The sequence below is a fragment of the Melopsittacus undulatus genome, chromosome 3 (genome assembly GCF_012275295.1).
Source record: "Melopsittacus undulatus isolate bMelUnd1 chromosome 3, bMelUnd1.mat.Z, whole genome shotgun sequence".
NCBI classification, from domain to species: domain Eukaryota; kingdom Metazoa; phylum Chordata; class Aves; order Psittaciformes; family Psittaculidae; genus Melopsittacus; species Melopsittacus undulatus.
The window spans coordinates 8043996-8071522 of record NC_047529.1 but is presented as its reverse complement, the minus strand read 5'-3'; the positions used below and the strand labels follow the sequence as shown (position 1 = coordinate 8071522).

The 27527-nt window shown below is 39.3% G+C and overlaps 1 protein-coding gene across 4 annotated transcripts in view; it reads right to left on the bottom strand.

The window, feature by feature from the left end:
* Window positions 1-27527, bottom strand: part of MACROD2 (mono-ADP ribosylhydrolase 2) — an 882506-nt gene that overhangs the window by 266301 nt on the left and 588678 nt on the right. For all 4 annotated transcript variants that reach the window (XM_031047552.2, XM_031047553.2, XM_031047556.2 and 1 more), the window contains exon 7: window positions 23604-23634. In XM_031047552.2, the coding sequence (XP_030903412.2) occupies window positions 23604-23634 (31 nt within the window). The remainder of the gene's footprint in view (window positions 1-23603; window positions 23635-27527) is intronic.

The window sequence follows — 27527 nt, the reverse complement described above, 5'->3', positions numbered from 1 at the left end:
AACTGAGATGCCTAATATTTTCTGTAAATCAACTCAATCCTGATAAAAAAGGGCCTGTATCTTTTTTTGTTAGCGCAGCTCAAGTGCTCAAAAGATTTTTATTCATATAAAATATGCTCCGTTTTCTATGGTTTCTAAAAGACTCATCACAATCTTAATATTCTCATTCTTACTAATTTTAATGGTTTCATTTTGAAGCAAGTCATGGAAAGAACCAAATGCACATCAACACAAATACTCATTATGTGCTCCTCATACTTTCTCAGACAAAGATCTACACTGGCATGTTTGTGCATATATCAAAATGCAACAGTTTGCAGACTGTGCCTGTATTCTAAAATCAAACTCAAGTCTCACTGTCTAATCAAAATGACTGTCAAAATATAATAACTTCCATTTATTTAGTTTATACATTTGTCAATGATGTTTAATAATATGTAAAGGATGTTCTTCAAAGAGTAGCACAACAGTCAGATTTTTAATTGTGGAAGTGTACCAAAGGCCCTCTCTGCAGTCAGTGTGACAAGGTATTTCCACCATGCATCAGGCATTTGTTATGTGGGAATTGTCAGCACCAGATGGCACGAAAAACAAAGATGTTTCCCAGGTTGCTTTAAAAAAAAAGAGACACTAAGCACTTATTTCATATATATTCTGAAACATAATATTATTATTGTTGCTACAAATGCTTTCTGAATCACAATAAGCATGTGAATAACTGAGCTTCATTATGGTCATGTGGGTTAACGCTAGCTATTGACAACACACTAATCACAACACTTCAGCCTTATCGCTTTATGACAATAAAAGGAAACAAATGAGATGCACAGCCCAGCATGCCTGGGGTAGGGTTAACTCAATACATTCACTTGTCCTTCAGCTGTGAAACTAGCAGTATAATCTTGCAACTGATCCCATATAATCATCTTGTCAAAGGTGTATTTTAGTAGTCAAAATGAATTCACTCATGCTAGGTTGATTCCCATTACCATGGTAAATCTGGCCTGCTTGGAAGCAGAGATAGGAGTACCCTACCAACAAGCTTAGCTTGTTGCTATTGTTGAGCTTTTTCTCTTTTTTCCCTGTTTTTTAATAACCATGGTCATGTGGTGACTGGATAAGCAAAGCTGACAAGTTGCTGGCCTGATCGTTTTTGTGGACACTTGCAAGCTGGAAAAGAAATGTCCTCATTTGTATCAGCTGCATTGAAGACCTAAGAGAAGAGCCATGAATCTTCTGTTAAATGACCTACCTTGCCTTATTGAGCTCATTCAGCCAGAGAAAACCTTATTTGCTGTCCACTCAAAAAGTAACTCAGAAAGACTGTGAAATCAAGTATTGTGAAAAGCCAGTAACATTTATGTCACCCCAGTTAAGAAACAAAGCTGCACAGATTCACTGTATCTTTCATAGCCTGTGCTACAGTAATTAATTAGCATGCATACAAAATGTCAAAGGAAAAAGAGAAATCTTCAAAATACATAAACAAAACATTCTTCTGAAGAAATCATTGTATGACTTTCAATTCCTCTCATGCCTTTTCATTTTCCTTGAGTCAAAAAAATCAGCAGCAACAGAAAAATACATACAGTTCCTGAAGAATGATTGCCAATTGCACTCAACTCTGACATGATAAAGAGGCAGCTGCTGGAAAATGGTTAATAAAGAAGTCCAAAATAAGCATCTAGCAACTAACGCGAGAAACAGAATGTCACTAGTATGGCAGTGACACAAAGTAGTTGGAGTACTGTAATGACAGCCCTTCTTCACCCACAGAAGTGTGTTGGGTAATGCAGTGATCCCTGGTTAAGTCATCCAGGGTCCACACTGGTACCAAGGCACATCCTAAACCTCATTCAAGTCAGCGAAACCAAGGCAAGTTGCGGGCTGAAATACACTGGGGTTCTTCACAACAGGGCTGGCTCAGTCTTGGCTTGTCAGAAAAGGCGCCCAGTGTGCACTCATATCTGTGCTGACTGACAGCTATCTCATGCCTGATCAGCACTGCAACCCACCTTCAACTCAGCCGCTTCTTTTGTGCGAGCCTCAAACCTGGACCCATCTTACAGCTGCAGTCAAAGAGAGGTCAGTTACAAGAAGGTGGCTTAGATACAGGAAAACCTATGCCATTGCTGTATCATACCATGCTTCACACTGTCCTACACTGATATCACCAGAAAAACACCCATCATACGGTTGTTTTAAGTCAGGTAAATATGGACATACTGTAATTATTTAGGTCAGGTGAGCAGGTTGAGGCTTGCACTGAGGATTCCACTGAAGAAAAACCAGATTTCAAGTTTACCAAGCTGTTTGATATCTGTTAGCATTGGGAGGAAAAAACATAGTAAGTTTTATGGAAAATGCATTTACACTTGGACTGCTGAGGAGGAATGGAGCTTCCCTGTGAGGACCTTAACGCAGGAGGTATTTTACTGTGGTTCTGCAGGAGAGCTGAGTATTTGCAAGAATCCCACTTTTCTGCAGCAGTCAGGAGATTTTTTATTAGAAGTCAGGATTCTGGTTTCATTCTTTCTCCAGCATTTACAGGGAGTATGCTTGCAGGGGGACCACATCATGGATAAATGGGTTCTCTAACTGTCTTGTAAAAAGATATAGCAAGCAATACTCAGAGACTCTCTAGGAAGCAAACAGCTTCATAGCTGTGCTGTTTACTGCTCTATGTGATGGAGCTTTTCTGTCTGCCAGGGTGTTTCTAATGCCCATGTGCGACGTTAAGGCTTCAAGCTGAGCATAATCAGGGAAACAGCAGAAAGGTGCCACCACAACACTGAAAGGGAAAAGATCTTGCTACTCTGGCAATCAGCATTCTCATATGGTAAGAGAAAGTATACACAAAGTAAATGCAACTCAAGGATACACTTACCCAGGCAGATTCACAATTAACCTACTTATGAGAGTGTATATGCAGTGTTTGCATAGATTACACACCCGCTTAGACACATGTATGCAGCTGCTTGTGAGCTCAAGTACATCATTATTCTTAAATCACACTCTACACCGTATCCAGAATTGCTATTCCTGAAACAAGTGTTGTACAGAGAAACGTTGAAAGAGGTTGCAAAGTGTACATGAGCTCCTTAATGCGGAGTGTTTAATCTTCTACTTATCTGTACATAGCAAGTTGTTTTTGTAGGGTGGCAACATAATACAGCAAAAGTAATTTGAAACTAAGTGTAAAGCACTAGTCAACTGTGAAATCTCCCATCATACACTGAACTGAGCAGCAATGGGATATTGGCTTCGTCATAGTTACAATTCCAACAAGGTTAAATGTTTATTCTAACCTCTGATTTAAATAAAAATGCCTTCTTGTTCTCAACTGAAGTAACATGTAGGGAATCAATCCTGCCTTCCTGAAGTGCCCTGGCTAATGCTGCAAGAGACAAAAGCAAATACCCCCATTCCCACTCTGAATTCCACTTGAAACTGGTAGTTCTTCCTACAAAAACTATGGTCCCATGCAGTGATGCTTAACCTTTGCTGACACCATCCCAGGCCTTCCTTGACACACAGCACCTCTAAGCTCTGAGGGAAGCCTGAGCATCCAGGTATCTGCTGCTGAGCAACAGGAATGAAGTAACGGACCCAGACCTTACACAGCTCGGTTCCCTATGGAAATGCATTTTGCAATTGATTGCAGACTCTAATTGAAGGCTTGCCTGCAGTTGAGACATTCTTGACGTGCCTCTCCTTGCCGAGTCCCCAACGTCTACTAATACATCTGCCACTACATGCTGGGCAGGGAAAGAAAGGGGAGAAATTGCTATAAGCAGCTCTTAGTTTTTGCTGATGGAGTCTTTGTACAGAGACTGTGAGCTGGGAAAGTGCACTGGAGTGCAGCAGGCTGTGGTGGGGAAAGAGGAGGAGAGGGAGGAAGCACAGGACTTCTTGCTGCAAGACAGCATGCAGGGTTTGGTGGAGGAGGGCTGACTTCGGCAAAGACAATATCAGGGTGTTGGCTTCATTAGAGCTCTCAGTATTTCAACTAGAACAGGCAGCACATTGTGACAGGAGTTACAAGGACTTGGGGATACACATGTGTATAAGGGACGTGAGGGAAGACAAGCTACCACAGCAAAATGAAGGGAGATGTCAGCATGAAAGGTCTGAGAAACTTCAGAGGAATAAAACATACATAGGCAATGGACAAAAATACAAAGTCACATAAAGAAAAACAGACAGCACTGCCAGCCCAGCTCCATCCTTTAAATCACTTCCACCACATTCAATTGCTCTGACAGATGCAACCCAAAGACCTAGCTGGATTATCTAAAACCAACAGAGTACTTGGTGAAGGCCATACACGTACAAGAACAAACAAAACAATCCGACATTATTTCTACTGAAGCACAGTTCTTATCTCCTCTCTAAGGGAAATCAAAGATTTCCTAAGAGCACATAAAGAAAATCAGCTGAAACAACACACACTCACTCGAATAAGGAACAAAAATAAGGAAATAAAGATGTTCTTTTATCTTTTTCCCCAAAAGACATACATGGAAAAAAGTCACAGGGTGGGTTGGGTGAAAAAGCAAGATAGTACGTGAGGCATATTTAATCTACTTAATTTACTCTTAAAAACAAATGCATTATTGATCCCTGGTTTGTCTCTATTATTCACACTGTGGATTTTTTCCCATCCTTGCCTCAGGCAGTGATAAAACCACACTCACCGGTCACACAGACCAGCAGCCATCACATTCAGGAAAACTGCAACAGCTAAACTGAAATATTTCCAGATAACCTGAAGTTTAATACATTTTACATGAATGGGGGGAGGGGAGCATTTTATATTTGATGCTAAACGGCTTCTGTTCTTCACTGTACAGTGGTGCACTTCATACTATATCAATACTAGCTACATGAATGCTGCTAAAGCAAGTGCTTGAGCAGGACGACTTGACACACCATTGCACTGTCACAACGTTTTATGCATTAATTTTTTAAGAGGAAGCATTTTTCTCCTCCTTGCCTAGATGCTGCTTCATTTCGGTAGAAGTCATTTGAGCAGCAAGTGGTGAGCTCCATCTGAAAGCACAGATCCTCCTTTTTGTCCAGCAAAGGTCACAGTGTACCTTACTCTATTCTATGCTTCTGTATGTATTAGCAACCAGCCAATTTACTCTGGATACTTCATTTCAGGCTGCATGGCAGCAACCCTGTGAGCAAAAATTGCACCAAAGCCACTAGAAGCCATTAAAACTACCTCCCCATGTTGCACCTAAAATTCTTTTTGCTTGTTCTGTTGCCTGAGAACACAGCAATATACACAAAAGAAGAATTAGAAAGGTTTTGAGGAATTGGATTAATGGCAAAATGGTTTAGAGAAAGGATAATGAAAACTTGCATTATAAAACACTAAAATTACAGCAAGCCTGACTGGTTCTAACTGTGTATCTCATACTTCTGATGCTCTTAGCAAGTCCCCATATGCTAAAGAGTACAGAACAAGCAATTAATGGGTAAAATACAAAAAATCACAAACTTTAGGATAACCTTGACACTTCCACTTTTTTTTTTGTTCATAAGGACTAATTCAGTCACATGCTAATTATACATAACCGCAATAGTACTCCCTTATTGCAGCACTTCTGTTGACTGACAAACAGCCTCTAGCATCAGCTGCCTTTTAAACCCAACAACAGCAGCTGATCGAGAAAATATCCCAGATCTCATCAGGTTCTTCAGTGTGCCAAAAGTTCACAGCATTAACTGTCAAACAAGTATTTCCAAAAAAATATGTTTTCTGCTAATATCTCTAATTTGCATTTCACTCACAATTATGCATTTACCGAGTCTTGCATACTTCAATCAAAAAAGGAAATTAAATAACTAGTTAATGGCACTTCCAATCCCACAAATTCCAATCCAATTTAGGCTTGATATGAACTTTAGGTCTTATTAACACTTGTTTTAAGTAACATTTCCAGCATGTATTCTGACAAGTTGTCACTGTGATTTTTTATTTTCCTTTCTTTTAATCTTATAAGCAAATGTGTTCTGCTTTAGCAAGGAAATTCCTCGTGTTTAGAAAGGTTTATCAAACATCAACGTTTCTGCTTAAACCAACATTGGTAAATCCAGCTTTAAAGTCAAATGATTTCACCTTGTAGGATGCCATTTTTCAAGGTGGGGGGAAACCCCCAGTATACATTTTCCATGTTCTATTGAACAATATCCAAATTAATATAAGGAGAAAAATGTCAATGCAAATGACAAGTACTGTAGTCAGAAGCAATGCTCATATTTGCAAACAAGAAGCCTATGGTATGGTTGGTTAAATCAAGCAGCGACGGATACGGAAGGGTAAGAAATTTCTTTTATCCAACAAACCAGTACAAATAAGAAGCTGCTCTGGACAATTTCAATGCAAATTTCTTACTACCTGTCAGACAACTGAGATTTAAAGACCTCCACTTAAAAAAACAGGCATCTGCAAGCTCAGTCCTTCAGTGAAGGAAAATGACCTCTCAGCTCTATTTCTGTGTAGATGTAGCCATGTAGCAGCAAAAGGGGTTTATTCCAGGGCTTTATTAAATCTATCTTGTGTGTACGCTGAGTATGAGGTGACCCATGTTGTGCCTGGGGAAAATGATGCTTCCGAGGCAAATCTCCACGCTCCACACCACAGGCAAACACAACTAATCCTCTGAGAAACACGACATCCCAGGTAGGTTAGAGACAGGCGTACAGAAAAACATTTAAGCTTATTGGACATAGAAACCTCATTGATTATTACTTAATGAAGCAAACTAGAGAAAATAAAAGATCTTTCATTAGGATAAATGTAAAAAAGAAGGGGGGTCAGTTTCAAAAGCTTCTCACATAATCAAAACTGAATGTGTTGGAGTCACGCTCAAGGAGCAGCTTTAGGTAATGTGATTTCCATTAATTTCATCAGAGTCCACTCTATACATCCATTGAAAACAGCCTGCATTAACACAACAGCTGCACATCTCCAGACTGTGAAAAATACCTTTGCAACATCAAGTAGGGTCAGGTTTATTTCAGTGAGTTATTGACATGCATTCACCACCCACCATGGCACAGTCTTCCCCACATCTCTGGGGACAGAAACCAGCATAAAAACCTGCAAAACTTCATCAAGGAGGGAAAATTATCACTGTACAAGACAAAACATAGACTCGCCATGGCAATTACAGCAGATTTAGAGAGATTTTAGCTCAACTCCCCTTGTAGGACTTACTTAGAGGGGTGAAAGAGCCTTTGCCAGCTCTAAGCCTTTAGAGTGAAAAAGGCACTTCCCACCCTCTCCTCCAGCCACTGCAGTGACCATGGACAAGATGGCAAAGTGTATGTCTAAATTAAAATAAGACTTTATAGTATTTCCTGGCCTCCATGGGACCCCTGTGTGGAGAGACTGGGGCAGCTCCATGGTGGCTGCAGCCAGGTCCACCTTCTTCACCTTATTTCCAACCCCTGTCCTGGTCCCATCAGGGAGAAGGAGTAAGAGAGTGCCTGGGCAGGCATCTGGCAGCCAAGGTCAAGCCACCACACTGCCACAGATTTAGCTGGCATAAAACAGCCTAACTACTCTATTTCACCAAAGCATTTTGAAAGCCTGCAAAATGAAGGCACAACAATATGAAGAAGAAAATCTATAAAACAGCCAGAGAATGGAAAATTAAGGCATGAGAGCTCTCACACTGGTGAAACCAGTGCAAGAGCTTGTTCAAAACCAATCATAGTAGTATTTTTGGGGGTAGGGAAGCAATTCCAGTTGGATTTTTCTAGTTAGATTTACAAAACTAACAGACTGCTGTTCTTGAAGAAATAAAGGTTTATTTTTATAAATCAATTGCTAAAAAAAGGACCTCCACAACAAAGCAAGAAAACTCACAGCACTGATGAGTCAAACCCAATGAGATCAATACTGATGCTTATTTGAAGTATACTTATTTATATATGAGCTTTGCAGAATAATCTCATCCAGCTTGCTTATGCAAATAAACACTACTGAACTTGCAGTAACTACCTGGAGACAGGAAAAGAGCAAAGTGCGTAGGGTTATGGGAATCTGAACATTGCTAAAAATCATTTAGGAAAGCAAACAAAGGTGCAACCACTATCTAAAACAGTTAAGACTAAATAAATTATACTAACACTGTAATAGTTGCCAATCAAACCCTGTTAAAACCACCGTGTGTCCAGCACTTGGTACTTAGAAGTACTCTAGGAACAGAGAAGAAAAAAGTGCTGGATGTCCAAATGAATGAAAGATCTCTGAACTTCATAAAGGTCAAAGAAGGATTTGTATTCCTTAGAAAATATGAGATTACAATTAAGCCTACATGACACAAATGAATATAAACAAAGACTAATTGCTGCAAGGTATCCGTGTTCATGCAAACACCAGAAGAAATGAACTCGAATTAATAAACCCCCTCCTCAAGTAAGAAACTGGAGAAATCTCTATGTAAACTGAAAGAGCAAGAAGGAGGAAAAAATCCCATGAAGACAGCAGTCAGACTAGACTACAAACAGATTCAAAACTGCTTAGAACATTATTTGATGAAAGAGCTAGTGTGCAATAAATAGTGCTAAGCCAAAGGAGGAAACAATAAATGTGTGAGCTTGTGGGACATTTCTTGTGCTGAAATTTTAATATGGATCTTGTTTCCTATCAGTTCCAATCAGATTCCACATATATCTTTCACGTTCTGTGTATGTAAGAGTAGGATACCACCACCAGGTGCACACTGAAAATATCTGATGATTCAAAAAGGATTGAGATACTTTTGAAAACTCAATAACCAAATGAAAGAAGCCCCCACACTAATTTTAACAAACCAAGTTCAGAGTGAGAAAAAACATCACCTTCTATATCCAGTTTCAACACATATAGATGCTAATGTCAAAAGCAGCTCATCTCTGCCCCCCTGGCTTTGCACCACACTCAGACCTGCTGGCTGAAATGTTTGTGTGAACACTCTTTGCTTTGGTCCAAACCAAGTGGGATGGGTTGGTTTCAACAGCTTCAATCTAGGAGGCTTGTTTTCCATCCATCCTCCTTGGGATTGAAACGGATCAGCAAGCAAGTAGACTGACAGACTTAGAGAGGCTGTGAATGCTGGCATGGGGCAGCTGAAGGAATCTGTGGGACGAACAATGCATCCGCAGGTGGAACTGGTGCAGCCAATAGTGCTTAGATTGGATTGTCTGGGTGTTTTGGTTGTTGTTTGGTGTTTTTCTTGCTTGTTTGCTGGTTAGGTTTATTTTTTAAGCAAAGTATCTTGTAAGCATCTGTATCCAACACGTATTAATGTGATGATACTGTCTTAATACTTTAAAACTGCAAATTATAGACAGATAATTCAGGATTGGACTGAAGCACATGATTACCTCCTAGTGTTTACTAAGGATATTTAGATTTGTTGTGAAGGAAGAAGAAGAGAGCTTCATCATCGGTTCTGACATTTTAGGGGAGAAAAGAGCCTTATAATTTAGAGATCCACAGACATTAATGTATTTAGTAGGCAGTCACAAAAATAAGCAATAAATAGAGAGTAAGCTAAATAGCAGGGATCATACATTAAAAGTTACAAATTAAGACTGCACATGAAATTCAGGCAGAACCATTTTGTTTAGTAAGTAGAAAACCAGTGAAATATGTTGACAGTAAGAGTCATAAAAACAAATGATAAAAATAAGTAGATTAAAAAAAAATGTGGAGGTAAGAGAAAACTGAAGACACCGAGAATGAGAAAATGTGAAGCCAAGGCTGAAATATATTCAGTGCAAATATCAAGGTGACCTCTTCCGAGCCACGAGCTTTGATACTGTGAAACTTCAATAATTTGTCACAATTGGTCTATTAAGTAAACATAAGTCAGTATCCAATGTAATTGTTTTTCAAATAGATAATTTCTTCAAATCACATGTAATTTAAACATAATACATCTTTATGAACTAAAAGTCTATGTTTTACTAGCATAAGTGCTGATGGAGAAACATTTCTATCTACTCCTTTTCAGAAACTGTTCAGCTTAGTTAAGGTCAGCATAAATGCCAAGTAATCAACATGGGAAACTCAGAAGAAGGTCAACTTCTAGGAATAGTAATCTTGAAAACACGAAACAAGCTAAGAAAGGAGTTGGAATTTAATTCTTTACCATCAAATGCATGAACTAGAACATCTTTGTCTGCCCTTAGTGAGACAATTCTCAATATCCTAGCATTATTAAATAAATTCGGTAGTAGCTAAGTATTTCCACATCACTTCTGCATGATTCTGAAAATATACATGGGGAATTGATAAAACCTTGTGTATGCACATAAATTAAACAGCTCGAGATTCTTTGTCAGTTGTACATTCTCCACTTTGTGGTTAATAAGCATGGTAAATGCAACCATTGCCTCCAATTGCCTATAGGCAATGAAATGGTGACAAGTCATTAATCAGGTCACACAATAGCAAGACTGGTATAAGATTCCACAACATGAAATCCTCATTAGGAATGACAGGGAAGCATTCCCAGTATGTACCCACATTACCTGCATCATGGCTGACAGCTTTCATTGAAAAGGAGCTTTGAACCTCACATCTTCCTTTGTGAAGAGCCTACTATATACATCAGTAAACTATTGCTTTACTGAAAACTAGTAAATGACAACTTATGAAGTCAATGGCAAAATAAAATAGAAGATTCCTAGAGCACTGACCATCACAGCTCCACATTTTATCATTCTCAGTGACTTAATTCCCCTTATGTCCACAAATTTCTTTGACTGCTTTCCTCAGTATTGGATTTAGCAGTGTGGAAAACACAGCAACTTTTCCGTTCACTTTGGGAGCTAGCCCTTATTTTTCTAGAAGAGACAAAAATCATCTCTTCATTAAGCAATGCCTGGTGATTGAATTGTTCTCTTCTCTCATTCCTAAAGCCAGGGAAAAAAAAAAAAACCCATAAGACTGCAATCAGGTAGCAAATATAGCTCAAAATGTTGTTGTCTTACAGCAGTAATGTTCCTAATGGCATTTGGCTAAAAAATATGTTCTGGACTCATAATGGTCCGCTATATTGTGTTTACTAGTTACAACAAAAGGAATGGTTAAAAACCTATCAGTGATACAATGTTTAGCACCTATTATGGACACAGATATAACTACCTTATGGCAATTAAAGGCATAAGAAAATGATTAATGTTCTGAAGCCATAAAACTGCATCAGTTGAAAAGCTATTATGATTGTACTGTCTACAGCTTGCAGCCTACACCGGGCAATTTACGTCAATATACATTCTGCATAAAACTGATACTCATTTTTTCCAACACTAGATAATGAACTGTTACATAAAGCTTAAACTACACACCACACACTGGTCACTGCTGGAACAGCTGATTTACTCTTATCCTAAGGATGCAACTGGTTTAAGATTAGGTTCTAGATCTTCCTGTTCTGCATTTTCCTCATCTAAATGCCAAACATCTCACACTGTCAGATTCTCCATTTTAGTAATGCGCTTTTGATCACAAGAACTGAGAAACAGGAAAATGGATACAGAAAACATGCTACCCGCCTGCCAGCTGGAACAATGCGCTGACATTTATACCAGCTTTTATTCAGCTCAGGGATGTCTGAAGCAGACCCTCCCCAGGCAGGATCAGCATAATATTATTCACATTGAACAGTACTTTCCTCAACAAGTGACCTGTAAGTGCTACTCAATTTGACTAAGCAAACCAGAATTTGGTTTCTTTTGACAGAACAAGTCACAACGTGTGATGAAAGATGATATTTTCCATATGGGATACTTCCAGCTCTCTGAAAAGCAAAGGTTTAATGCTCTTATTCCAGAAAGAAATGAAAATAGAAAGGGACAGAAAGTCTTCCACTGCCACAGCATGACATACAGTAAATTATTAGCCTATAAATGGTATTGCACATTATTTCTGTTAAAGCGTTCTTTCAAACATCACAGAGAGAAGGGAAAGGGGAAAAAAAGAAATGATATGCTGCATTGTCCAAAACGAAATTGGAAAATGATAGATACAGTTTATCATCTAGTAATATACAGGAAAGCAAGCGCTCCACTCTTTCATATATAACTAATATATTGAAAGGAATAAAAAGAGAGACACACAGAAATCGCTTACAAATCAGACTTTAAAGTAATGTTCTTTCCAAGGGGCTAGGATACTCTTTCAAGAAAGAGATAACAAAGTCTTCTCTGCCCAAAATGAAAGTTGTAAGAAAGTTATGATACACTGAACCAAATTTCTCCTCTGCTGAAGTCAATGAAATTAGAGTCAAAGTGAATAGGATCTATTATAAAAAGCAGCATCTATTCCTCTAAATGCAATGGAATATTTCACAGCTACTGTAAACCACTATAGCTTCTCTGAAACCGATGTATATCGACTTACACCAGCATGAATTTAGCTCTGTTTCCATTTTAGTTAGCATTAGAAAACCTAAAATCCTAGCAGTAGATAGTACAAAGAACATTATTATGAGTAGGTTAGTTAAAATAGGGTCTCATATTCCAAATATAACGCTAGAAGCCACACATGTGCTGTACCATTCCAACAAGTACAAAAGAAGAAAGCTAACTAAAAGATCCCAAGCTTTTTTCCATAGCTGACAAAATAAATCTAGTTCTTCAGGCTTCTGTTCTTTCCTTTTCATCTGGAACCAACCTAGGTCCAATTCCTTGGCATGACTTCAGAGACTATCATTGCTCAGACTGGTGAACAGTAATTGTTGTGGTGACAGGCTTCTTGTACAGTAGCCATAAGAGATCCACCCAAACCAAGGAGCCATCTCTGTTCCTATGGGATCAGACACAAAACCACAACACCGCTTAGGTCGAGCTCACTCCGGGCACCTTGTAAACCATAGCCTAGTGAGTCTTCCTCCTCAGGACTAATCCAGGTGATCCCCATCCCACAGCAGTGATCGAGGAGGTCCCGCATGGCACTCAATAACCTTTATTGCACCTGCCAAACCCTAGCATTGAGAGTGAACAGTTTGTTTATGGGCCGTGCTGGCGACAGGCACACCAACAAGTCCCCTCGTTCAGTCTAATGGGGTGAATTGAAAGATTAGTCTGTCACACTGGCATGAGGCCTCATTTTTCTTCTGTGCTACATAGGTCGCCCCCTTCCCGCAGCCTGTATTTGATTGTGATTAATTCGTCAAGGCTGGCAGTAGAATGGAAATGAAGAAATGGATTGCCAATTACAGTTAGTCTTCCCACAGAATACCCCTCAAACAGGCGCTATTCTGCAGCAGTGACAGCTCAGGAATAAACTGAATGTGGCTCTATTGAGCAGAGAGCTGACCCAAAGTGTGTTTTAAAGCAGAAGGTGACTTCTCACCACCCCTCCCTCCCCAGCTCTTCAGTAAACGGTTGGCAGGCTGGCAGGTACACAAAGAGGCCATCCACGTTTATTTCTGTAGTCACCTTGTTAAGACATGCTGAACTTCTGACTTAACACTCTTCAACAAGGTGCACGTTTGTTTCTGAATACCTTACCTTAGGTAAGCCCGAAGGGGAATTTAATATGTATACTGTTACTGCTAAGAAAACAAAACTAGCAATGGCTCTGCTCTATACAGAAGCTCTTAAAAGCATTCAAACTTTCCCCTGAGCAGTACTCACAGAAAGGTAAGTTTTGACTCTTGCTGCGTTTCCTCTGCAGTAAACCTCATGTGTTCTCACAAGCTGTTTAATATTGCATTGATACAGACAGCTAGCTTAAACTGAATAATCGGATTCTGATAGATTAAGGAAATAGGAAACAATTCCACAACAGCCTGATTTTTTTTGTTAATAATTATTAATATGGAATTTGAGAAATAATACCTCATTCCTGGCAATGCATTCATGCAATTCATTTTACACACCAGCAAATTACTCGGTGCATAAATTCAAAGCTTGGGTACAAATTCAACTTTCTACTGCCTTAGAAATTCGGGTTTTAAAAAAATAATCCCTTTTCCCTCAAGAAAATTCAGACCACTGTAATAGATGCTTCCTTCCAGCACTGAAATTCAGTTAATTTTATACTATTGTATTGGGTATCACATCTTCATACATAAGAAAGGTGAATGTGTTTCCAATAGTCAAAGGCACACAGTGGCTTTAAATGTGCTCTGAAGACAAAAAGGTACAGCTCTCTTCCTTGCCCGAGGTGGCCTTCCATTAACGCATCCACCACCGAGTTCTGTGGTGTGCAGCACTGCAGAATATGTCTTTATAAACAGGATGCTGGCTTAGAAAGAGGATTAGTCATTCATTACACTGAATCATCTGACTTTGCTATTCTTCTCCTGCCTCTGCAGCAGTTGCCCTTTCCAATGATATATGGCAGCATTCCTATCTAACAAAGATGCAGAAAAAAAAGGACACCACAGTGAACGACCCTTGGAGTCAGAGACACCTTTAAACTGTCTTTCGGGTACTTTGATGAGACAGAGAATAGCAGGTTTGTTCTGTTGAACTTTCCTTTCATATCAGGATGAAGAGAAAATATTTGCCTTAAGAACAATACATTTTTACCTTCCACAGGCCACCTCAAGGCACTGATATTTTCACACACACTTCTTCCACACTGCTTGAAGAACCTTCTGACATCAAACATATAAACAAAAGATGATCATGGTAATATAAATTTATTTATATGGTGACTGTCAATATTTGTATTTAGGGTCTCCAGCAGTGACGAGGCCCATTATGATAGGTATCATATAAATACACACTAAAAGACAATGTCTGCTATAGAGAACAAAAAATAGAACAAATAAGGGACAGTTCCACAATATTCTGTGGCCAGACCTATCACTGTGCACTAGAAATAAGGAAAGAATGAGAAAGAAGAGCTGTTTACCTCAGGCATTCACTATCTAATGCAGTCACAGAAGTTCAAAAAGATACAGTTAATGCCTTTTGTTGTAAAACTACTTGATATACATCACACCACATATATTATTCATAGAATCACTGAATGGTTCAGGTTGGAAAGCACCTTAACATTACGTTCTGACCCTCACTGCCATGGGCAGGGATGCCTCACACTAGATTGTGTTGTCCAAGGCTCTGTCCAACCAGTCCATGAACAATGCCAGGGATTGAGCATTCACAACTTCCTTGAGCAACCTGTTCCAGGGCCTCACCACTCTCACAGTAAACTTGTTGACCGTTAATCCTGTTCAACTTTAGTGTCTCATGGCTTCTAAAAGCTATTTAAGGATACAGGAGCACAAACTAGTATAACTGTTCTGTTCTCATCAAGTAAGTTCTATACTGGGAGTGGGATTCAATGTTAACTGAAAACATCTAACAGTTTTCATCTGTAAATGTCAGATAAAACAACTGCACAGTATTACAATGATTGTGGGTGACGATCTAGGATTAAACATCTTATCCTAGGCACTTTTTTATAGCAGCTGAAGTACTGAGAATGTGTGCTGTGTAACTAAGATTACACACAAGACTAGTTATGCCACAGTGCATGGGTAAATGAAATCACTGCTAATACGACACACATCACCTCTAGTACAGGTTTTCAAACCCAGCAGTAGTCTAACAGCTGTCAAGATGATACCTATTTTTCTTTAATTAGATTAATTTTTTACCCAGTTCAGCCTTTCAAGGAAGCTTAGTTGCATCATGAAATTTGACTGAAAGCATTAAACTAGGTGTCTTTTTACAATGTGCTTAAAACTCAAGGGTAACACAGTTCATATACAATGTTTTCTGTAGAAATGGGGAAAGTATGAAAAAGATGTTCTTACAGTTACTAAATTGTTGCACTACAGTTAATCATGAATATGGTTAAAAGACACACACAGTAACACCACGTTCTCCTTCTGAAAAGAAAACCTGCTTTACTCTAGCACCTGATGAGACCTGACCAAGGAATCTGAGGTAATGGTGTGATTCCCTGGTACGAATCTTGCTTGGCAATGAAGAAAACGTGAAGAATCTTGGAATCACAGAAAAACCCATGTTGGAAGGCTACAGCCCCTATGGAGGTCATTTGTTCCATCCTTCTGTTTAAAACAGGAGCAATTTCAAACACGGATGAGGTTACTCAAGGCTTCAGAGAAACCTAAGAGAGCATGCCTTTGTCTTGCCTTCCAACTGCTGACCTCCCAAGATGAAATGTAGAGAAATAGTCATGAATAGCAATATAAAAGCTTAACTGATTTACTTAGTGATTTAAATAGATATATAAATGATTAGATTAGTAGCCTCTTAACTCTTTGTGACAGTAATTTCAAGTTATCTTAGGCCAGTTCATTCTTTATTATACCTTTAAAACTAAATGAGGTGAAAAGACATGATTTTGAGATTCGGCATCCTTCTGCTTCTTCCACAATGCCGTGCTATGTTCCATACTCATTAAAGCCAATGGAAATGGTGGAATTCACCAACAGATTGGGCTCCAAGTTCAGTTTTAGAGACATGCTTTTTTCTGGGTAAAGGGGCAAGACATCATCAAAGAAAAAATTCTGATAGGTATAATTGGGTCTTTTATCAAGAAGGATTTTATACTTCATGTCTCATGCTAATTTAATGTCTCCAGGACAAGGTCCACATATCTTTATTTTCTTAACTTAAATTCACTTCTTAACAAATTAACTTCAAAGAGCTTCAACTTTTCCTGATTGTGAAGCCACAGACCAAACATAAAAATTATCTTGTTGACATCAGCCAGGAAAATTTAGGGAAGATAATTAAGTGATGCTGTTGCTCTAGAACAATGAAGAGATTTAACTTTCATCATGGTAACTGAGACATTTTAGTTCTTTGAATGGAAAACCACAAGTACCAAAACAAACATTATATCTGACCAGCTGAAGCCCTGTTTGTGATATCAGCAGTATGTTTTCTGAATAGCAGAGATTTATTCCAGCTCTTTTATGCTGTGCAGAATGGTTTGCCTGTGAAAAAAATACAAAAAAAAAGTGACAGGAAAAAGGGGGAAAGTGCCTTAAGGGCAATGTGGGTTTGATGCCTTTGGAGATATTATGGCTTTTCTTCAGATAAAGTCTGCAGATATCTATGTAGCTCACTGCAAAAACAACTAGACATAAGCCATGCTAGGAGCTTCAAGATGAAAGCCACTATGAAATAAGAGCAAGAGAGCACATGAGCAATTGTTTCTTGCAGAGTAGAACCAAGACAGTGAGGTTAAAGAGTGTGGGCAGAAGTTGCAAGATTGAAGGAGCAACTGATATAAGCAAATCTAAACTCAAAGCAGTGAGCCTAACACAGGAGCCAAGGCTTTGTAAAGTCTGTCAAGCGTAAGTTCATTATACTTCTGCTGATTTTAAAAACAGTAACTAGGTAGAATCATAGAATATGGTTTGGGTTGGAAAGGACCTTAAAGCTCATCCAGTTCCAACCCCTGCCATGGGCAGGGACACCTTCCACTAGACCAGGCTGCTCCAAACCCAATCCAACCTGGCCCTGAACAGTGCCAGGGATGGGGCAGCCACAGCTTCTCTGGGCACCCTGTGGCAGTGTTTCACCAACCTCACAGGAAGGAATTTTTTCCTAATATCTTATTCGAATCTCCCTTCTTTCAGTTTAAAGCCATTCCCCATTGTCCTATCACTACATGCCCTTGTAAGAAGTTCCTCTGCGGCTTTCTTGTAGGGCCCCCTTTAGGTATCGGAAGGCCGTTCTAAGGTCTTCCCTGAGCATTCTCTTCCCTAGAAGAGAACAGGCTATCTCTTACTAAAAAGAAGAGGGAGAAGACAAAAAACAAGGCCACAAAGAAACTCAGTAGTAAGTGTCCAAAAGTCTAAGTATTCAAAGAGAAATTTCTAAGGACAGTCACTAAACGCTGTTTTAACGAAGGACATGATTTGTCCTCTAATATTCAGGGAAAATGCTTTAAGTTGGACCAGTCAGCAAGAACTTCAAAATAGATAAAATTCTAGATAGTCTAACTACAGGATCCATAAAATGCTGGTTTCCACTGAAAAGGAGAGCTTATTAAGTCTCTTGTCTGGAATCAAGTTTGAGCTTCTTCTTACTAAATACGTCATATGAATGCTAATTTTAGACTGTTGAGAGCTCATTGATTTACACTTTCCAGTAATAATTTTTTTAGTTTTTAAAGTATGGGAAGAGATCAATTAATATCATGGACACGGCACTGTCTGAAATAAGAACACTGTTAAATAATGCATGCAACAAATTTTTATACAAGTAGTAATTAGATTTCTAGGATTACTTGAATATTATAATAGTCATTTCAGGGCTGTTACAATTATTAATTTTAATAATAATCTCAGTTAACTGGTGATCAGTCCCAAAAGCAGCAGCAAAAAATGAGTTATGTAGCTTCCTCTTTGCTAAAATGTTACATTATACAAATCATGGAGTAAATAACAAAATGCAATTAACTTCCCATGACTTACAAAAAATGACTGTTAAAACCACACAGTAGTGTCAAAGGAAATGATGCAGTCTGAGCTGAGAGATAAAGAGCTGCTGATCAGATCATAAAATTGTCTTAGTTAAGAGAATCTTCTTAATGAGAATTTTCTTTACGTGACCTACTGGATTTTCTGTCTCCCTCCCCATCACAGAGAATTCATATAATATCCATTTTCCTAGGTCACCATAATTGACACCACAATATTCAAATGCTAACGATCATGTACAGCATTGGGCCATTGTGATGGTTACAGGGACTCAAAGCACCAAGCAGGAGATAAATACGAGACTGCTTCACAGTTACTTACTATACGTTTGTGTATAGTTGCTCTAAAATATTTGCAGCTAACTCCTTCCTTGGAAAGACGCAGTGCACCCCTTATTAGAACTGCTCATTAAAGAAACATATAATCTTAGGAATGAAATGCCAACAGAAAATGAGACAAAACAGATGGGAAAGATGGAAATAGATTGCCTCAACCTTTAGCCCTGTGTCAGGAATTTATTCTGCCTTAGAAAACATTTGGTTTAGTCTTCTGACTCAGATTTTCAGAGGGCTTTTATAATTCTTCAGTAGTGCACCTGTCGGTTAATCCCTTGTTATAATCTATCCGGGATCACCTCACGGGGAGAAGAGCTGATGGATACACCCGCAGCCCTCTGAGGACTGGCAGGATGAATCGCTCTTTGGATACCGGTGAGGACACACCAGAGGTCAGGACAGCAGTGACACGAGCTGGCACTAGAACAAGGGACCTCTCTCCCCAGATAAAGGCAAAGCAGAGCAGAGGATCTGTGATACCTCCCTGCATCCTGCCTTGAGAGCGTATTATCTGATTCTATTTCCTATACACACTGCTTTTTTTCTCCTCACTTTCTAAGCTTGCTTTTCAGACTCTCCTTTAGAAACACATAATAAATTTAACCTTGCAACGTTTTGCCACAAGCAGGCCAAAAGTTACAAGTAAGCATAAGCGGCCTGATTCTAAAAGAAACAAGTCTTACTCCAGTGTAGTAAAGCTGTTTAAAATGTGGTGAACCTCTGCATTTCCACTGCCTAAATCACTGCAGACATTCTGCACTTTCAAAGGCTTCAAGTCTTTTTCTTTTCCTTTCTCTGTGTTTTTAAAAGAAATGCAAACATACATTTATAACAAAACCTAAGAGCTGCCATTATCTTCTCAGAAAGGACAGATGTTATCATTTTAGTGAAAGTCAAGCTAAGGCAAAATATACAGCTATACTTACATAGAGACAAAGAAAAAAACAACTGGAGACTTCCCCTAGTTACATCTTTCCTTCTCTCTTTCCTTTTCTCTTTCTCCCCTCCCTTAAATTTAAAATAACATTTAAATACTTGCTTATGTTGCCAACAGAAGCATCTAGGAGCAGAAGCCAAATACTGTATTACTTTAAAATACCACTAAGAAAGGAACAAATAGGTGTGCATAGACCGTAACATCTTCAACTCCTTCCATATGCAGTCGACCCCATAATTACCTCTCAACAGAGTACTGTGACAAACATGAAAATTCCTGTCTTCTCATATCCATCTGCAGAGCCTTGCTTTAATTTTGCAGCTCGTAAGGTTTGGAGCACTATTTATCACTATATATCAGACATCCTTGTTCACTTTGCAGGCTGCAAACACCAGAATCTGGGGATAGGTTCTTAAAGGCGTTATAATGAGGTGTTTTGCCATAAAAATCTACTGAAGAAAGTTGCTGCTTTTTTCCCCTCCCTCCTTCTGGCAGTACCTCAGACATAACAAGATGGTAATTACGGGGAACGTGGATGTGTAAATGGTGATTCACTGTGTATAAGGTGAAAATCTGACACACTGCAGCCTAAAATAATGGTTTTTACCCTCAGGATTACATATTTATCAGTAGATTTATTTTTATTACTTTTTTTTTAAACAGATAGTAAAATTGCTTTAAAAAAGGCAAAAAAAAAGAAAAGAGACAAATCAGAAGAAAATCCTTAAAAACCATAGCTGGCCTGAGAGAAGCTGTGATAAGGTTAAGACTGCCTTGCTCGAGTGTTATTGAATCACTCCTGAGGATCTGTTGCTCAATACCCCACTACCTCCCCAGTGATACGGGAGTGCTGCAAGGCCTCTGTGCTCCTCCTGAGAAGTTTCGTTTTGGAGTCTTCATGCTTTTGATATAAAGGAAAGCATTTATTGCAACAGACGAGAGTAACCCAGGAATCCATGGGGATATGACACTTCATAACCTTTTCTTTCTTTGATTATCAGTTTATAAGCATTTTAGAGGTGATGGGGATCTCTTAGGAAAAGATAGCACCTCCTCTTCCACACCCCAAGTGCCTTTAAGCTCTTGTTTTGCAGTCCTTACGAACATTCAGCATTGGTTGCTTTCCACTTCATTTTTTAAGGATTTAATCCCTCATTTGAAGCTATCAGACTCCCAAACCAAAGATCCCTCATGAGTGAATTTCTTGCCAGCGCTCTTTAAATAGGAGCACATTAAAATCAAAGTTTTGTCTCCTGGCTCAGGGCCTTCATGGCAAACAGCCTTCTTGGGGCTTTAACTCATTCAAGCTGGAACATCCACAGTGTTATGGGTGGAGATGGAGTGTCAGGAAAGTGCTTGGGGAGGAAAGGCAGACCTCTCTGTCCAACACCCTTCCCATGAAAAGCCATCTGCCCTTAGCCAAAACCTCAGAAAGAGGCTTGCTTGCCTGTTTCTTCCTGCTTTTCTTTTTATGGGAGAAAAGGAGTGCTCTGCAGTGATGCAAACAGGAAAGGATTGCTTTCCAGAGCAGCATGACTACTCTCTCGTGATAGTAACAGAAAAGGCAAATAATCGAAGCCTTTACAAGAATTTGAAGCAGAACACAATTCAGATTCCTAAATTGGATACACTCAGTTTATCCCTTGCAAATTGCCCTCTTCCATTTGGAGGTGAAACCCAATTCTCAGCCAAGGGCCTCTAAAGGGACAGCATTTGTTTGTATGGATCTGAGGTGAGAAAATCAAGGAAGTGTGTTCCTTCAATAACATCTTATTGGGACAGTCCAGTGTTAACTGCAGGATACATGAAGCAATACTAATCAGCAAGGGCAGCAGGAATGAAGCTGATCCACTTGCTTGTCTAGACACTGACTTGATCTAAAGGAATGTGCATATATGGAGGGGAAAAAACCCAAACAAACCCAGGAAGATGAAAGCACAGCTTTGCAGCTTTTGGGTGTACTTTACACCTCAAACACATCACACTGCATAATTTTAGCACTGCAACTGCTATCAAACATTCCTGAAAATACTGACACCTGAAGCCTGACGCAGGATTGCCTGTTTAATTACTGCTTTCAGGCAGAATGTCTGAGAGCCTGGAAAGAAGGCATTTATTTCATTGAGGAATACAAAGCTTATTAAAATGTAAACAGTAAAATCAATTAGAGATTGTATTCTGCAAACAAACAAACAAACCAACCAACACAAAGCAGCAGCGGATTTTAGCAGAAATGTGTCTGAATTCATTTCCAAAGGTGAAAACAGCAAACAATTACTGAAAAGCATCTGCCACACTACATAATGTTTCAGTAGTGCCATAGCTTTCCAGTTAAAATCAATGCTAACGTCAAGAAAAGCAGCCGTTACCTCAGGAAAAGAAAACTAGAGATTCCTACCAGAGACCCTTTCCAGCTTTCTTTACTGACTTCAGGGAATCATATTCTTCACCTGCTGAAATCTTTTCTATTAAGTAGGCCAATTATAAAAGAAAATCATAGAATCATAGAATAACCAAGCTGGAAAAGACCTTTAAGATCATCAAGTCCAACGACTACCCCAGGACTGCCAAAGCCATCACTAAATGAACGCCTATTATTTGTAAACTCCACTCACTAGTAATTTCCATATATTTATGCCATGTCTTGCCTGTTTCCATAAACTAATAACAAAAATGCATCTATATTAAAGATCAAGATTGAAGTCGAAGAGTCCAGAACTAAAATGCAGAGCTCCCTTCAAAGTTCAAAAAGGGGACCTGAACTAAGGACCAAGACAGAGAAAAAGATTTCCTTTTACTGGAAACCACATTCAGTGAGTTCTAGTGTTTGTGGCAATGGCATCTGTGTGTTCTTCTGCACTACTGGAAATGCAACTCAAGCAGAAAAGGACCCAAAAGTATTTAGATTCTACCTTCTGAAGCCTAATTCGGATTTACAATCAGCAGTCAATTTCAAATTAGAAGTCCTTGAAAAAGAAGAAAGAACCCTAAATATTCCTGTCACTTCCCCCCACATCTGCAGTGCATGATTAGACAAAACTAAAATTACTTTATCTAAAAATTACTGTGTTATTTTCACACAGTGGCAGCTATGTCAAACTACGGTGTTACATGATGACTGCGTTTTTTGAGTCTATTGCTGCTTATCACATCTCTTTAAAACCTTTCAATTGTACAAGTAATCCAACCTATGCACCTACTGAACTGAAAGGAAAAAATCAGCCTCTGTTATTTGTAAATGAAACAACATTTTTGTCCCCTGGTAACTTGCGCATCCTTCCAAATTTCTCCATGGTTTTCTAAATATGGAACAGCTTGTCTTCCTCCTCCTTCAAATATCATGCCCACTTCTTCCACAATGTCAACCAAAAAGCAGCTGACTTTTCATGATGGATTGCCTTAAGATTACAACAAAGCAAGTGACAAATTTTGTAATAACCCTTTCCCCCTCCAGTTCTTCAGGCAGCATTCATTTGCATGTAAATTAATAAACTAAAGATGTGGAATCACAACTCAAGGGAGCTAAGACAATTTCATGCTATTCTAGCAAATTTGCTTGAGGAAAATACACTTTTTACCCAATCTTGGCCATCGGGAAGCCTATTTTTCCCTGCTGAAGCCACAGTAGTTAGTTTAAGAGCTACTGGAGCTGCAGAAGTGTAATCACAGCTGTGGGTCTCGGCTCACAGGCTATGGGCTGTGCTAAGGGCTGCACAACAGTACCTCACTTATCAGCACCCTGGTATCTATTCACATCCAAAGGTTTTGGGTCTCTGTTATTTAACACAATATAAATAGATTTACATTCCAAAATGACATCTGATATGAAATATGACTGTTTAAAATTGTAATAATAGAAAAACTGAGCAAGCAATAAGCAACATCTAAGGTTGTACTTACCATAAATTCCTGTTGAAATACAGGGAAACGCCTGTAAAACAAATGAAAGGGGAAAAAAAATCAGTGGGATTTCTCTTTGCTGAACTTTTTATCAAAACCAAGGGTATTTTTAAATGCCTGTTTTCCAACACCCAGACATTAGATGTAGCCTTTGCTGTTAGAGCAGTCAATTCATAGGCATTTTCATGTCATTATATGAAACATATTCCATATGTATTTCTTACTGCCATGTTAACAAAGGCACATTCTTTTTCTCATCTTGAGCTATGAGCAACATTTGAACTTAGAGTCATTATTAAAACTGCCTTTTGAGCTAAAAATTAATGCCATGAGCTAAAAATTAACACCATAAGCTGGTACAGCAGGAAAAAGAAAAGGTCATATTCTCTGGATAGAGTTAGACAATGTTTCTTCAGTAGTAAAATAAGCTTGGTCAGCTTAAACCCTGCCCTCCCCTGCCTCTTTGCCATGCCCTCATTCACTATACCCTCCTTTCTTGTTTGAGAGCCTTTCATTTCTAACCTCGTTTCTTTCAGACATGTGGTTTGTGGTGTGACCCAACACAGCTGTACTGGAACAAGTCAGAGGCTCGCAAACTGGTTCAGGGACATGAAGACATTGGGTGAAAAGGCAAGGTACCTTTTTGGGTCAGCTTGGACACCACAGAAAATGCATCACGCCACAAGAGATGGTTCTAGACACCGTGAAAGCAAGAATGCCCGTTCATGTTTCTCCTAGTTGTAGATTTGTATTTCTGTGAGCCCGAGTCAGTTTCCCACCAGGAGAAACCAAAGCCCTGGTTTCACAAGAGAGACAATTTTCTTTGTGTGCCATTGATATGTGATAGCACCTTTGCCTCCCACCTCTAGACTGACAGCAAACACAGCTCAAAGGTACCGGAGCACCTGGGACCAAAGTCTCAAATATCCACCCTGAGGCTCCCTCCAGATACCCCGGCGATGAGTCACCATACAAAAGAAAGGCATTCTTCTTTACTTAATCACACAGGAAAACATTATTCAAAGCTAATGCTTGCTTTATATTTAACCAGGGAATTAATTAGGGAATGGTGATTAAGAAAGGAGAGGTCTAATGGAAAGAATACATCCTCCCCTCCCCTCTGAAAATACTTAACTAAAATAAAGTGGGGGAGAATTACAGTCTCATTCCTTCTCACAACCACTACAACTTACATCCTGAAAAATACTTAGCTTTGTAGTTTGTACCCAATAAATCACAACGAATCAGCTCTTTAAGGAAATGAGGAATGGAGTAGGGGGGAAAAAAACATCCACAGGGTTACAGAGCTCAGGCTGAGGTGGCAACAGATGCTCCAGCAATAAGAGAGGCATAAAGGATGATTTTGTCCAGTTTAGAAACAGATTATAAAATTCACCACTGCTGAAGCTTCAAATTAAGAGATAATGGAAAACACAACACTTGTTTGAGCCATTCTTTGCCAGAACTTGAGTAACAGCACATGATTTAGATACTATTATTGGCCACATGGAATGAGTAATGGAGTATTCAAGGTTCCATCTCTCACTGGCCCCACAACTCTGGGCATGGGCAAACAGTCCTGCAGCACATCTGAAATCCCATAGCGATTTGGGCAACACCACATATGGTGCAGGCAGGAAGTAGCACTGCCACCACCAACTTCAGATGCCCACATATGGGGCAAAGCACCCACTGTAGGGGACCATGTGCCAAGATGGCTCGGCAGCCCCTGGGCACTGAAGAAGATCCATGCACCATCTGCCCCCATGTTGCTACAGGTTCAACACCTATGCAAAGCAAAGGGCATCAGGCTGATAGGGTCCCCAAGCAAGATGCAGCTGCTTAAACCTAGATGGTGATCTTAAAGGGATTTACAAGAGCAGACACTGGACTAAGGGATGAGCTCGAAATATGCTGTTTAGATCTCACACTAAACTGTGTAAATTTGGACCCCTGGAGCTGGAAGCCCTAAGGGAAGCCTGTGGGCTCTAAGGGACTAGGCTTCCTTTTCAGCCCTGCTTGCAGAAGAGATAGATGACTGCATTTTCAGCACTGCACAACAGACACCTGCTGCATTTGTTCATCTCCATTCACAGACCACGCTGCTCTGAGGCTGTTTAGCAAGCTTTAGCCAGTAATTTGTGTGTTGTGTGTGTTTCTTAACACCTACTTGAAAATTACTGTGCAGACACGTCATAATCATTACCTTGCTTTCAGTTTCTGTCATGCAGCTGAGACATGAATGAAGCTACAAGAGCACATAAAATCCCATCAAGTTCCTTTGGAATACCGGTCTGTGCCATAACTTAGATGAGCTCTGCCCTCTCCCTCATTCAGAGATGATCACAGCATATAACCAGCAGATGTAATTTCGTAAGATGTGACAGTGCTTTTATTCATTCAAGAAAGACCTGTGCCTGAGATCACATATCAACTGTGTTTCTCTTGGCTCCTAGGGAGACAATTTAGTCTAGATGCCAGGTTGAAATTACTGGCAGAGCCCTAATGGGGAACTCACAGCATGGATATCAACATACTACAATATTTGGCTTATGGACAAAAGGCGTTAAGGTTTCTAACCTTTCCTGTGCATAATAAGATCTTAATTATGCATTTGATTTCAATAAAAAATTCAGGTTCACAGTAGGAAATATTCATTCCCATTTCTACCATAAAATGTTTCTCATCTTAATTTGTTGCTGGTAACTGCTATTTATTGACTAACCTTTAATTTCTTTGCTACTGAAACAGCGTGTTTGCTTTACTTTGAGGGCTGACAGCACTCAAAACAGATGTAACTCTGGAGTAGAACACAAGTAGTAAGAGTGAGAGCTTACTACTACTACACTGCTGCCACCATCTAGAGAAAGAGGCCAAATCAAATCAGCTGCATGAACACTCTAAGGCTAAGAGTGATTTAATTCCTGTAGGAGAGGATGTGGGTACTCAGGCTCTGGCACTTTTTAATTGAATGTTTCTTTATTAAGGCTACAGCAGCAGTGTTAATTAGGATGAAATGTAATGCAGTTTCATGAGGAAAACTTACAATAGTCACCATGTGGAAGCCAGGTTGGACTCTTAGGACATTTCAATAGGAGGAACCTGGGTATTTAAATACTTAAGAGCTTGTCTACAACAAGGGGTTCTAGTTCACACTGAGCTGCAATGTATTAACAGTTATACATTAGATGAATATAATTGCTACATCTACATGACCAGCTGCCTCCTACTGCAGTCCTAATAATTGCTTCCAAAGAGCAAAGACTGTCTTCAAATTAAGTGCTTGGCATTCTGCACCAGCATCCCAGTGTCATTTCTGCCACAATCCAGCCACATACAAGGTAAGCACTTGTCTTCCAGCAAATAACACAGCAGATAATAATAAAATTAAACACAGATTGAGCTTTCTGTGGTTTCACTGCATCATCTCATGAAACAGACTAGCACACATGCTTGAGAGCCTTTCCCTTGTGAAAATGGCATTGCTGAATTTTCACAAAGAACTTGGAACTGTTTAAAAAGGCTTAGTTTTCACTAAAATTGCAAGAGGAAACAATTTTTATCTGATTCTTCAACAAAGTCAAAAGTTCTTAATATCTCTGGGTTGATGGTAGTTAAATGTGTTACGCGCAAAACAACACCATGAGCTTCTCAAGAAAGTTCAAGGTAAGACATATTCCTTTGGATATACTTTATTCATACACACACACACACTTATGCACTCCATATACTTTCTACTTTGACCTTTTTCTTGGTCATGCTCCTTGCTAGCTAGAGCCTGTGCCACTGCTGCAAAGAACCTTGTATCTGAACAAACTTGAGGATGTTAAGACTACTGTTCCCAGTATCTCACTATCTATGTCTCACCAGTGCTCTGGGACCTGTGATACAGGCATTTTGCTAGAGGATGAGCAGATAACTGAC